Source organism: Lepidochelys kempii, chromosome 14 (genome assembly GCF_965140285.1).
Source record: "Lepidochelys kempii isolate rLepKem1 chromosome 14, rLepKem1.hap1, whole genome shotgun sequence".
NCBI lineage: Eukaryota > Metazoa > Chordata > Testudines > Cheloniidae > Lepidochelys > Lepidochelys kempii.
Window position 1 is genome coordinate 22,535,963 of NC_136393.1, and position 14,048 is coordinate 22,550,010.

Genomic DNA, 14,048 nt, shown 5'->3' on the forward strand with positions numbered 1-14,048 from the left:
ACCCCTAAGAAGCCAGCACTGACAATCTGCTCCGGCTCAGCAGGACACAAGCAGGCAGGTTGATGACTCCCTGGAGACTTGGTTGGTCTCGGTCCATCTGCCCCGCCTTCTGGATGGCCATGAAGCCCGGGCCCATCCTCCAGCCGGCGTGGGAACTGACTGCAGTGGAGCAGGGATTTGCAATGTGCTGCACACGCTGGATGCTGCTGCCAGCACAGAGGATGCTATAATGACCCCCCAGCAGCTCCATCTCTCTGCTCGCAGCACATCTTGCTGATGGGTTGGCAGGTGGGAAACAGACCTACCTGGGCCAGTGGGGAGAGCTTGGCTATGGGCAGATGGGCTCATTGTTGGAGGTTTCCTGCGATGTGCTGGGCACGACTGGAGAGGGAACTCTCTCCTCCCAGGGCGAGGGCACTGTCACCTTCCCAGCCCTGATACACACTGCACAATTTTCATCTGCTGCTCCCTTCCCCCGGCAGCTGCAGCTGTACCTGCTGCACAAGCTCTCAGGACAGCTGTCGCCTTTGATGCCTTAAAGTTTCATGCAACTGACGCCGAGATGAGAGACTTGAGACAGCAGCGGGAGGCAGAACCAGGTCTCCATCTCGCTTTACCTGATCCCTTTGGCGTTCGACCTGCCGTCGTATTCCACTTCCACTGCAGATCCCCGGGAAATGAACCAAGCGGTCAGTGTGATCAAGGGGGTTTCCCGTTCCTTCGCCGAAGGATTTGGAGCAGATGGAAACGACTGGAGCCATGCATGGTACGGATGGGTGCTCCACCAGCCTGCACTGCTGTGCCACGGCTGATCTGCAGTGCCCCCTGGCACAGAGCCCGCACAGTTCTGCTGATGCATTTCAGTCCCGACCTGCTGTTTTGCCAGGTGTGTCTCTCTCTAGTTATCTGTTGTAGGTACCTCTCCAGCCCCCAGTGGCCTGGTATCAGAAGACCTCACACGCCATAATGCATTAATCCTCACAATGCCCCGCTGAGGCAGGGCAATGCTATTACCACATTGTGCAGACGGGGAAGGAGGGCACAGAGCGACGACAGAGATTGCCTCCCTGTCCCTGCAGTTAAAGACATGGCCCTGCTTGTGCTCTCCATTGCGCCCCCTGGAGTGGTGTAAAGAGGAGAATCACCCCTCACCACACACACACACCACACCCCCGCCTCTCACCCGGTCCGGAAACCCAGAACTTTTCATTTCCAGAACGTCACAATAATTTGAACACTTTCCTTTCCCACATTTTGCCGAGCCAAAAACGTTGTGGAAACCGCCCCTTTCCTGCAAAACGCCCTGTTTGGGCACGTTGCTGTTTTCCACCAAAAACAGTTTCAGCAAAAAATTTCCAACTTATCTACGGCCCAATCCTGAGAGATGCTGAGCGCCTTCAGCTCCCCCGGAGCCCAGGGTGTGCACGGCCAAAGTGGGGGAGGTGTTAAAGAGCGCGCCCTGAGGGGGCTGGAACTAGGTGGGGGAGAAAGGGACAGGTCAGGCTGCACAGCTGGGACCCTTTCTGACCCCCAGCTCTGTGCAGAGCATCCCTAGGGATGTGCTGGCACATTTAAAACTAGATCGGGCAATGCCCCAGTAAATGTGCAGTACTGAATGGCTGTGCACTGTCCCAGGGAGGGGGCTGGAGGGTCTAACAGGATGCTCCCATCTCTGTGAGAACAGCAGCACGGCCCATCTAACGCGAATTCCCGGCTGTCTTCCAGAGCCATAAGTGGGCATGCTCCGACCACCCCGAGCAGGCTGTGCCAGGCCTTGTGTTCCTATGGCTGGAAACGGAGTGTGGCCAGTGCTGGGGGCTTGCTGTGACTGCAGATGACTGGAGACCAAAGGGACCGGGAGATGCAGCTCCTAGCGACGGATGCTACAGCTGCTTGGCTGTGCTGCTATGCTACCCACACCTGGAGGTGCGACAGCCACTCCTCAACGCCACGCTCTGCCTGGAGGAGTTACAGTCTGCAGGGCCAGGCAGAGCTGGGCAGTGGGGAGCAGAGACCACCAAGCGCAGTCTGAACAGGGCTGACCAGCTTTGTGCAAAAGCAGACCCAGTCCCTCCCAGGGGGTGCAGGCTGGGCAGGAAGTGTGATCCCATAGCCAGGGCACCAGAGCAACGACCTAGGAGTCAGGACTCCTGGCTTCTGTTCCTGCCCCTGCCACGGGCAGAGCTGGGTTGGTTCCGGCCACAGAGGGAAATGGGTCATGTCGGCACTGCAGGCTGGGGAAGGACTTGCTGCGTCCAGGGGTCCCTACTCTCAGAATTTAGCAGCCTCTGTCCCCAGTATATGCTCCCCAGTGTCACTGCAAAACTCCCGCAGTCAGCCCATCCCCAGGGACCATGCCCAGGGAAGAGGACAGTCTGGTGAGTGCGGCGCCGGCATGGGACTCTGGAGATCAGGGTTCATTCAACTGGAGAAAAGTCGCCAAGGAATCTTCAAAGAACACAAGCCACCCGGACCACAAAGGGGCACTGTTTCAGCATCAGCACAGAGAGATGAGACACGACAAACTAACCACCAGCAGCACTTGCTGCAGGGCTGGGATAATGCTGGAGGTCTCCCAGCCCAGAACCACCCAGCCCAGCCCTGCCAGGGAAAATCCGCAGTGGGGTTGAGTGCCTCTGGGAGCCGAGAGAGCAGGGGGCGAGATGGGTGGAGGGGTTTCACTTTACAAATGCCAGAGTCCCTTGGCAGGGATTTCTCTGGCACTGGTGAGGCTCCAGGGGGCCCCTTGCCTACGCCGGGCTGATGAGACATTGTGTGTACGTGCACAGAGGGAGGGTCTCAGGATCCCAGGAAAGGGGATAATCTACTGGTTAAACGGGATCCAACCAGAGAGCCCGCTGCCAAAACGCAGGCAGGGATTAGGGCGAGCTGAGGTGGGCAGCCCGGCCCCGCTCCTCTCCCGCCTGGCTGGGCTCACCACCCAACTCCTGAACTGGCTGCTTCTGCTGGCAGAGCCCAGCAGGACCGGGTCTGCAGCCAGGGCTTTCCCACTGCCCTGGCCCAGCACAGCTCCGGCCTAACCACAAAGCCAAGGGACCCATCCCCTGGGGAATCGAGCCCGCTGCCCCCTAACCCTCAGGCCACAAGGGGGCAGGGTCCCTGCCCTGCCCTTGCGTGGGAGCCCTGTAATCACCATGCCCTGCCCACTGGATTTCTTTAAGATCTTGGTGAAGCTGGGGCTGGCGGAAGGTGCCAGACTGACAGGTCTGGAGACAGGGGGCTCTGCTCATCCCCGACCCTGCCCAGTGTGGCAACCTCCGCCCACACATGCTGCTCCCTGTCCCCTGGGGCCAGTGGAGAGCTCAGGCCCTGGGGGCCATTCGATCCTGCTCTGCCTACAAGGGGGGAGGGAAGTACGTGGTGGGCACTAGGAACCAGGCCGAGACACCACCAGATCCACGTATGGCTTGGCCCAGACTGGCTTCATCTCCTGCCCCTCTCCCTTGAGCAAGTCAATCCTCCCCCTCCCCCCGCCCCACTGCGCTGATACCCCTAGTTCCCAGGGGGTCACCACAATCTCTCTGACGGGCTCAGTGCCACCTCTGGGTGCCAATGGGAGCTCAGTACACGACAGAGGCCCCACAATGCCCCGGACACCCGCACTGCCATTCCCAGCAGGAGCAGTGTTACCTCCCTGCAATCAGCGTGAAATCGAGCAGGAGCTCATCCTGTGGGCTGTCAGCCTCCTGCCCCTCAGGAACAGGGACAGGGAACTCCACTCCCACCCCCAGCCTCTGGGTCCTGACCGGAGAAGAGCGGAGGGGGTAGAAGCAGAGTGGGGAAGGAGGACACAGGCAGCCTGCCCAGGAGGGGTGGACCCCACGGGGTCCAGCATGGGGAGGAGTTTAGGGTGAGCAGGGCGTGATTGCCCAGCACCCCTAGCAGGGGTGCTCTCGGATATGTGGCATGGCTCCCCTCCCCTCCTGCAGCCAGGTGGGAAGAACCGTGCCCCCTCCTGCTCCCATTCCCTTGGCCCCTGCAGGCCTGCCCCAAGCACCAGCTCCAGGATCTTAGTGCTTAGAGACTGGGGACCCATTGCAGCTGGTGAGTTCAGCCAGGTGTTGCCCAGGGGCCATCCCCAAAGTGCAGGGGCTAAGAACCCAACGGCCACACAGAGGGAGGCCAGGACTGAGATCCAGAGAGCAGGAGAGAATACCGAACTCCAGCCTCCCCATACACCCACACTGAGGTCCTGTTTTCAGGAGGAAGGCCCAGCCCAAGAGGGGGAGGGGGGCAGCTACATGCAAAGGGGCTACTGAAACTTGCTAATGCTGTCTAAAGCCCAGTGCTGAGCTGGGGGAGCTGGGCCCAAGCAGAGCCCAAGCCGTGCTCCAGGGAACTGCAGCTGCAGGGGAATGCAGTGGGCCAACAGTTCCAGCGATTCACACCCCTGCAAGAATAGTGCCCCGGTGAAATAGTATTAAACACGAGCCAGAGGAATGGGGTGGGGGACATGCAGCACGGGAACCCCCCCACTCCTGCCCCTCTCTCCAAGGATGCTGGAGGGGCCAAAAATACTCAGAGGGAAGTTCTGACCACCAATCTACCCTCATCCACTAAGGCCTGGAAGCGGGCCCCATCCTCTTCAGGGAGCTTGGCTTTAAATTCCATACACTTTGTGTAACTAGTAAAATCAGGTTTGGCCAAGAGGGCCTCGTCATTTGAGATCCGGAACTGGAGGGAGGTGGAAGAGAAGATTGAGTGACTTCTGCCCCCTATCAGAGGGAGCAGCCTTTGTGGGGCAGGGGCTTGGACTGCTCTGTAGCTGCCTGCACCAGCAATGAGTTAGACAGCGGGTGAGAGAACAAAAACTCTCCTCTCTTGAATGGAACAAAGTTACACTTCTCCACCCTCCTGGGGTGGAAGCAGCAGCTGTAGAAGGGATGGGAGCACCAGGAGCAATTTATCCTGAGCCTTCACCATCAGAGCTGATGTCCGACTTGTCGAATCTGGGTCCTTCTCCTGTCTAAGTCCTTAGCACCAGTGCATGCCAGCTCTCCTGACTTTGATGGGCCTGGAGAGGGATCCTCTCTCTTCAGGACAGACTTAGACGAAGATGGCTTGTCCTTATTGTCTATGGCCATGCCCCTTGCTCTCAAGCCTTCTCCTTTGGCTTAACAGTCTTAGCCTCTGTTCCCAAGCTCATGCTCAGCGGGGCGCTGCCCGCTTTGTGAGACTGATGTATGGGGTGGGAGACTGATGAATGGGTGACAGGGGATGGACTCTCAATGACTGCCTGTTCTGTTCATTCCCTCTGGGGCACCTGGCAGTGGCCACTGTCAGAGACAGGATACTGGGCTAGATGGACCTTTGATCTGACTCCATATGGCCATTCTTATGAATCCTAGGACTCTGGGCATAATCCCAGACTTCTCAGGGGGGGAAATCCGCAGGTGGGGAATTAAAAGGGGAAAACGCTATCCAAGCATGTGCAGGCCAACGGGCACTGCTTGCAAAACATCCTGGCCTCAGGCACATGGCGTGCCTGCATATCCCCTGTGTGGAGTACACGTAGGGACCAGCACTCAAAGAAGAACTGGCAATTACCCATCGAAGCCGGCAGAGAAACACAGCTGGAAAGCGGGTGTGAGATCAGAGCCTGGCCGGAGCTTGCAAAGCGCTTGGAGTTGACAAGCCCTATGGAAATGGGAGGCACTGAGTTATGCTGTGCTCCCCCGCCCTGAGGGCTGCAGGCGGGAGGAGATGGCAACTGTCACGGGTGGTCAAGATTCTGATGAGAGCTGAACTGTAATCCTCTCTCTGAGGAGCGCATGGGAGCTAGGAGGCAGGGGACGGCTGGATTGGCCCTGCTTGACTGAGCGGCTGTTCCTCTTCAGAGCGCAGGATGCAAGTGCTGGCTCGCACGGCGAGGAAACAGCTTGTAATGGACGGGCAAACTGGCAGAAACTGTAGAAAAGAACAGAATTATCTAATACCGAAATAAACACGATATGCTGGGGAAGAGTTAACACAGCTTTTGTAAAGGGAAGTATGCCTCACCAATCTGTTAGAATTCTTTGAGGGAGTCAGCATGTGGAGAAGGGGGACCCAGTGAACATAGTGTACTTGGACTTTCGGAAAGCTTTTGAAAAGATCCCTCGCCAAAGGGTCTTAAGTAAACTAAGTAGTCATGGGATAAGAGGGAAGGTCCTCTCTGGATCTAAAAGATAGGAAACAAGGGTAGGAATAAATGGACAGTTTTCACAATGGAGAAAGGTAAATAGCAGGAACCCCCAAGGATCTGTGCGGGGTCCTGTGATGTTCATTAAGAAGCTGGAAAAGGGGAGTGAACAACAGAGTGGCACATTTGCTGGCTGCGAAGAGTTACAAAGGGATCTCACAAAACTGGGTGACTGAGCAACAAAATGGGAGACGAAATTTAACATTGATAGGTGCAAAGTAATGCACACTGGAAAAAATTATTCCAACTAGACCGATATAATGATGAGGTCTAAATTGACTTTTGACACTCAAGAAGGAGATCTTGGAATCATCATGGATCGTTCTCTGAAAACTTCTGCTCAGTCCGTATCAGCAGTCAAAAGGGCTAGGAACTATTAAGAAAGGGATAGAAAATAAGACAGAAAATATAATGCCACTCCATAAATCCATGGTGCACCCACCCCTGGAATACTGTGTCCAGTTTTGGTCACTCCATCTCAAAGAGGATACAGTGGAACTGGACAAGGTTCAGAGAAGGGCATGGAATGGCTTCCATATGAGGAGAGACTGAAAAGATTAGGGCTTTTCAGCTTGGAAAAGAGACGACTAAGGGGGGATATGTTTGAGGTCTATAAAATCATGACTGGTGTGGAGAAAGTGAATAAGGAAGTGCTATTTACCCCTTCACACAACACAAGAACCAGGGGTCACCAAATGAAATAAATGGGCAGCAGGTTTAACACAAACAAGAGGAAATACTTCTTCACACAACGCACAGTCAACCTGTGGAACTCATTGCCAGGGGATGTTGTGAAAGCCAAAACTATAACTGGGTTCAACAAAGAACTGGATAAGTTCATGGTGAGTAGGTCTACAAATGACCATAAGCCAGATGGTCAGGGATGTAATCCCATGCTCCGGCCAATCCTAAACCTCTGGCTGCCAGAAGCTGGGCGGGGCACTTTGGGGTTTTCAATGGGCACTGGAGCACCGGAGGGAGGAGAGCACTGGCAAACGCAGAGATGGCAGCCGGGCGGCACAGGCTTTAATGTCCCACAGAATTAGCCTGTATGAAGCTGCCCAGGAACTCGCGTTAATTGCTGGTCCCCCCCGGGGATGGGGGGCAGTGGAGATGTCTGCACCGAGCATGGCTGGGATCCTGCCGGTCACGAGCACTGACAGGCTACCCTGTGCTGGGCACTTAGCCTCAGCCTCACTTCGCTAGAGACCACGCTTCAGAGCAGAGTGTGTGGCCAGAGGTGAAACGAGTGTGGCAGGGCTCAGCCTTATCCCAGTGGTCTGTAGAAGAAAAGAGCCATGCTCCCGGACAGGGCAGGAGCTGGAGTAGCAGCAGGTGAAGAAAGAGGTGCATTCACTGGCAGGGTTATGTGGGCACCAGGATTGGATTGAGGTGTTTATCCCACGAGGCAGGGCAGTGCTATTATCCCTATTCCATAAATGGGAAACTGAGGCACAGGGAAGTTAAGGGACTTACCAACAATCACACTGAGTGTCTGGGGCAGAGCAGGGACTTGAACCCAGATCTCCCAACTCACAGGCTAGTGCCCTACCCACTGGACAAGACTTCCCCACTTCACAGTCTTCCCCTTCAGATGCCCAACCCTGTGCCCGGCATTTGAGCGCCATCTGAAAGGACACTGCCTCCCTGAGGTGACTGAATGGGTGGGGGAGGAACAGCCCAAAGCCGGACCCCTCCTAAGGCCAGGGTGCCCGTGAAGGCGGATGTGCCGCTGGCAGCGGGCCGGCCAAGCAGCTGTGTGCCGCGAATCACAAGCAGCACATTATTTGCCATCCCCTTTCAGCCCCAGCTCAGACACCATTCAGCCCCAGCTGCTTGCCTGGCCTCCCGAAGCCGGAGCACACAATGGGAGAGCAGCAGCTTTCAAAGCTCTGCCTTTCCCTATTGTCTCTCTCCGGGACCCAGCCTGGCAACCCCATTCAAGGCCCAGCCAAGGATGGAAACGGGGTCAGGGGCCCTCCTGAGGGGCCTGCAGCCCGCGCAAGGCGCAGTGTGGGCGCCGTGGCCAGATGAAGGCAGAGGAACCTCGTTAAATCTGCTGAGCGCTCCAGCAGCAGGGGGCGCGACTGAACAGAGGGGCAGGGCTATAACCATCAATAGGCTAGGCCAGTGTGTTGTGACAAGGGAACTGCTCCCTGCCGGGCCTGTCCCTGCCCCACACTGAACTCACTGTGTGTCTGCGATGCTGCACCGCCCCCCGGCAGGCACACGGGCCCCTTTGCAGTATCTGCATGTGCTGTGTTGACGCAGCCCCTCCCCGACCCGAATGCTGGCTGGGGGCAGCATGGACACCACCATGCCGGAGGTCAGACTAGGCAACCAAAATGGTCCCCTGTGGCCTGAGAATCTCTGAAAGCCTCTTCTCCCCCAGCTAAAGAAGCTCCACGATATGTCGCAGCAAAGCCCCAGGCACGAACACCACGATCGCCGGCTCATGCACACACCCAGCGCCCTGGGAAGAGAACCCAGGAGCCCGGGTTGGAGAAAGCGCCCAGGGTGACAAGAGGAGCTGCGCTAACTGGCACCAGCAGTCGGGCTTTTATCCTCTGCAGGCAGCAGCCGCTCCCCACGGGTGGTGCGGTGACACTCACTGCCCTCACGCCGCAATGGCACAACCAAGCAGATCCGTCCGGGGAAAAGGCTTGGCCCGGGGCACAGGTCCCTCCACTGGCGGGAGGAAAATACCAACAGCCAAGGGGCCAATCAGCCATGTTCTCACCCCCAATTCCCCCCGCCCCCGCCAAGAGTCACGGCATAAACCGAGACTATTCCCCAGTGTCCGCAAAACACCCCAGCCTCAGACTGGCTGAGGAGGATCCTGTGGGAGGAGTGGGGGGACATGATAAGAGGGCACCAAATCCATGGTCCCATCTATCTACCCATGGTTCCTACCTGGCCCCCCTCACCACAGTACCTGAGCATCTCACAGCCTTTGACATGTTTATCTTCAGCCTACAGGTCTTTGCCATTGTCCCAGTGCTGCTCTAACACAGCAGCCACGCAGAACTTTACTCCGATTCCCCTGCCCCAAGGGTGTAGGCTCTTACTGTGTGAGAATCTGTTAGCAGTGCAGGGCCTAGGACACACTGCTGAGCAGCTCTGATCCCATCCACTAGAGAGCAGTGGTGAGACATACACCCCAGCCAGCTCCTTACAACAGCAGTGCCCTGGGGAGAGAGTGCAGAGACGTCTGGCAGGGGAGGGTAAAGGACACTGACCTTGCCCGCTATCCTAGCCTTCTGGCTGGGTGATGAGGAGCCCAGATCTTCGTGCATTCTGTCCAGCAACCAGAGCAGGAACTCCAGGGCGTCGTGCTGCGAGTTCCCCCGGAACTGAGCGCCATACTTGGCGACGATATTCTGCAACACAAGAGAAGGACAGAGGACTGGCATTAGCTCTTTGGTACCTGACAGGACACAAGCGAGCTCACGGGGGATGGCACACAGCTGATTAGTATGCCATGGGCCCGCTTCCTGCAGCCACATCACCTTGGGCTGATCTTGGCATGTCTCACACGCTAACTGGGCTGGGAAGAACCAGGAGTTGGAGGAGAGACCTCTGCACTCCAGGCAGCCTTGCTGGTGACCCTGTAGGGGGCACTTCCCCGCTGAGTTTGTGGCCGTGCGGGGCACAGAATTGTTCAGACTGAAATCTAAGCTCCTCCAGACTCCCGGCTCACCCAGCTCCAGCTCGGGTTCCTGCCGAACCCTGCTTGCCTCTCCCATGGAATTGTTTCTTCCTTGCCCTGCTAGAAAGACCCTGGTCCCCAATGCTGCTGGCATGGGACGCTGCATCCTACCTCATGGGGTGGGGCCCGCAGATCAGAATGCCCAGCCACCAAGAGACAGCACCAAAGTCAACAGCTGATGATCACAGAGACCATCAGAGAGCTGAGTGTTTTTGACCAGGCCCACGCTGGACTACTGATCTACAGCCAAGGCGCTGCATGGTCCATCACCAGTCCCCAGGTCCTGCCCATCCCGCCTCTGGCTAGGGTTTCTAGCTGCTGGAGGGTAACAGCCTGCCCTGCATGCAAGGGAAGAGAAGACACCGAGTCAATGGGCCAGGTTATTCCCTAGCGTAACTCCACCAAAGTCCATGTAGGGGAGTCTGGCACAGTGGGTCCATTTGCTACCACAAGTGCTATTTACTATGGAAGTTTCCCTACTGTTAAGCTGGTTAAACAATCGCTTGCAATCGACAGACAGGGAATTCAGGGTCCTGGATTAAGCCTCTAAGGAGCTGAGCCCCTTTGCGCATCCCAGCTGTTTGACTTTTTATCTCAGGGCTGTTGTTTGCACTGCTCCAGGGCAAATGAAGCCTCTGAGTCATTGCCAGCACTCCAGAGGGGCTGCAGGGTCTCTGGTTTATGCAGGAAGCTGGGCTGTTCTTCGCTGCTCTTTGTTAATAAAGGGAATAGTTTAAGGAAATAATTGTCTCTGTTACCAGATGTGTTTTATTACAAGTGCAGCCTTCTAATGGCGTTTGCAATGTGCTGAGCTGGGTTTCCTTTGGGTGTGTCCACACTGCACACTAAGCCGGACTCTGACTCATGTTTGAGCCCAAACCCCACTTCTGTCTACACGCACATCAGCCTGACTCGGGTCAGTGAGCACTCAGGACCCAGGTCCCAGGACCCTGCTGGGAGTGTCAGAGCCCGAGTCCTGCTGTGACTCGGGTCTAAGCCCTGTCACCATGCAGTGTGCACACAGGTTTAACTGAAGACCTGAGGCAGAAGGTCCACGCGATGCAGTGTGGACACATTAACACGGCTGGGAGACACGGGTCCAGCAATGGTAAGCCCAGGTTTACAGTGCAGCATGGAAACGCCGAGTCTCCCAGCCCTGGGTTTACAATGCAGTGTAGATAGACAAAGCCTTCCAGGCTCCTGACCAGGACTGCACAGCAAGCCAAGAAGAGAGGATCCCCAGAAAAACTCCACGCCACCAGTGCATGGGGGCTGGTGGGTGTCTAGTCAGTGCAGTGCAGGGCCGGTGGGTGTATCCGTAGTGCAGGGCAAGTCCCCATGCAGGGCAGACATGCTCAATAGATTAAAGAGTTCATATACTTCGCTCGCAGCATGACACTAGCGCCCGGGGTGGGCACATACACCTAGTGAGAGACAGGCCTGGCCCCTCACAGCTTCCAACCAAAGCAGACAAGACTGACTAAGGAAATAACATCCGCAGAGAGATTAAGTGACTTGACTTTGGGGATTGGTCCTGCTTTGAGCAGGGGGTTGGACTAGATGACCTCCTGAGGTCCCTTCCAACCCTGATATTCTATGATTCTATGACTAAGGTTGTGCAAGCAATCTGTGGCAGAGCTGGGAACTAAACCCAGATCTCCCAAGCCCCACGCCAATCCTTTAACCACTAGACCATCCTGCTCTCCGTCCAGTGTCTGGGCTTTAATTTCAGGAACTTCTAGGCCACGGGGAACTCTAGCTATCCCATTTGGCCTGTGCCTGGAGGCTAACTCTCTCTTCACACACATTACTGCATACTGAGCCAGTTTCTAGACACCATTACACTCATTAAGTGCAACACTCGAAGACCTGAAGCCGGGCTGCTAAGTGCTGGGGAATCTGCAGGAAAAGCACAAGCGGGAGCGTGCATGCCAAGTGGAAAGCAACACGCCAGCCTTGTAAAAACAAACAGCTGCGCGGAAACGCTGCCACGCTGCTCCAGAAATCAATTAGAGAGCTGCCAACGCCTGGCGGAAAGCAGCCTATTTACAGGCAGCCTGCTTTGCTCTCCCCACGGGCCTCTGCAAAGACAGCAGAGCACTGGCGACAGATTCCTCACTGGCAGCTCCTTCAACCCCAAAATCCCATATAACCCCCCTGCACAGGCATCCACAGCACAGAGCCCCTCAGCCAGCCAGGGAGACAGCATGGTCCCAGGGTAGGACACAAGCCTGGGAGAGAGGAGCAGGGGGGTCGATTCCCAGCTCTCACAGACGCGCGCTGGCTGGATGACCTTGGGCAAGTTTGTACCTCAGTTTCCCCACCCCGAAGAGGAGGAGAATGACATGGATCCAGCTGCGGGAATAGCTATGACAGCCCAGGATGTGACGCAGGCATTAGTGGCTATTAGTACAGGGGTGCAATTCTGCCCTACGCCCTGATCCTCTAAGGGAGTTCGTGCAAGGCTGTTGTGTTTCCTGGGGGACCCAGCTGCCTGGCAAGGGAGTTACAAAACTGTGACCTTTCTGACAGCACTGGCAACGAGTGCCAACGGGTGACACGGGCCCCGTCTGCCTGCAGCTGGACTGACACCCAGCAGGTGCTCTGAGTGGTGCTGGCTCCTTCCGACTGCAGCCCAAGAGGGGAAGGTTTTGTGTCCCTGTGCCAGGACCCAGAAGCCTCTCCCGGATTCCAGCCCTAACTAGCCTTCGCCAGGGAAGGGTGCCAGGCAGGGCTGGAATACAGGAAAGCAGCTGCTTGGTAGCCAGGGGAGGGGAGAGCAGAGTCCCCGGGGTCCTCGCTGGAGGCGTTGTCCCCCTCATCCCTTCGGAGCAGCCCAGCAGTCCCCGCACAGGCCCACGGCCAATGGGACGCCCGTCTGTGCTGCCCCGTGGCCTAATCTTTACTCGGGGCCGGAAAAACAGGTTTGCAGAGCAACAGCACCATGGAGACAAGGGTTAGGCAGATCCGGAAGTGAGCCAGGCCGGGCTGAAGTGTGTGTAGGGGAGACACAGCACAAGGGGGAAGTGGGCATGATAGAATTTGGGAGGATCCTTAAAGGCCCTACCCTGCCCCCGCCAGCCCCTCCCAGGAGGTGTGGGGGGAGATGCAGTGGGGTCCCACACTGGAGCAGATACCGTAGCAGCTGCCAGTGCCAGCCCAGGCCTGAGCCTTCCTGCCACACAGGGATTGCTCCGTGGGCAAGCTGAGGGCACGGGGGACAAACGCAGCGTGCAGAGGCAATTTCAAGTATGTGCAATAATGCACTGGACATAGTGCCCCGGGGGGCCAGGGAGAGACTGGGAGACCCCATTGGAGGTCGTGCCCAGGGGGCCATGTAGCAGCCAGGGGGGTCCTGTGAGAGGCAGTGCCCCAGGGCCAGCTGAGTTGGGGGGCAGGCCCAGCATTAGCTCACAGCTGAGTCAACCAGAAAGGGGAGGGTGGCTATGAAGAGCGCCCACCCAGCCTGCCCCCCACCTCCCCGAGCTGACTTCGGTCTGAGCGCACCTGCTTAGGCCCCTCAAAAGGGACAGTAACACCCAGCTGCTAAGGAACCAGGCCCCCATCACTGGGACCCCCTCGCCGCTGGCACCGCTAGCCCCTGCTATTTGCCCCCACCCCAGTGCAGTCCCTTGCCCCAGCCCCTGCAGGAATCAAGCTACTGCTGTCCTGAGCCATAAATAGCCGAGCTGAATTTAGCTGTGAGGTCGGGGACGTGCCCCGGGCTGCTCAGCGCCTGGCGAGGCCCATTGCTCAGCAGCTCTGCAAATTGAAGTTGAGTGGCCAGAGCATCTCGGAAATGAAACCTGTCCTAATTAGAGCACTGAGCGGCTAACAGGTTCAGCAGCCCCTAATCCCTAGCGGTGTGCTCTCACCCCCCGGCAGCACAGAGCCAGCACCAGCTGTGCCCACCCGCTCCCCGTGCCCACCCAGGGGCTCCCACGGCTCCATCTTCTCCAGGTGGCTGAGTCCAGCCCCGGGTCCCACAGCAGAGGGGAGAGGCTGCCATCAGCCCTGGTCCTGAGGGGCTCGGTCATCCCAGGCCATTCCCTAAATCTGGGAACAGTGCCAGATTCACAGCCCTGCAGGCCTCTGGGTATCCGCAAGGGGGCGAGCTCCTAACACTTGCTCTGGCGC

At 57.2% G+C, this 14,048-nt stretch overlaps 1 protein-coding gene across 1 annotated transcript in view; it reads right to left on the reverse strand.

Annotated features, from left to right (window-relative positions):
- USP43 (ubiquitin specific peptidase 43) overlaps positions 1-14,048 on the reverse strand; it is a 185,323-nt gene that overhangs the window by 148,884 nt on the left and 22,391 nt on the right. Inside the window, exon 2 of the mRNA XM_073310194.2 lies at positions 9,442-9,582. Within this exon, the coding sequence (XP_073166295.2) occupies positions 9,442-9,582 (141 nt within the window). The remainder of the gene's footprint in view (positions 1-9,441; positions 9,583-14,048) is intronic.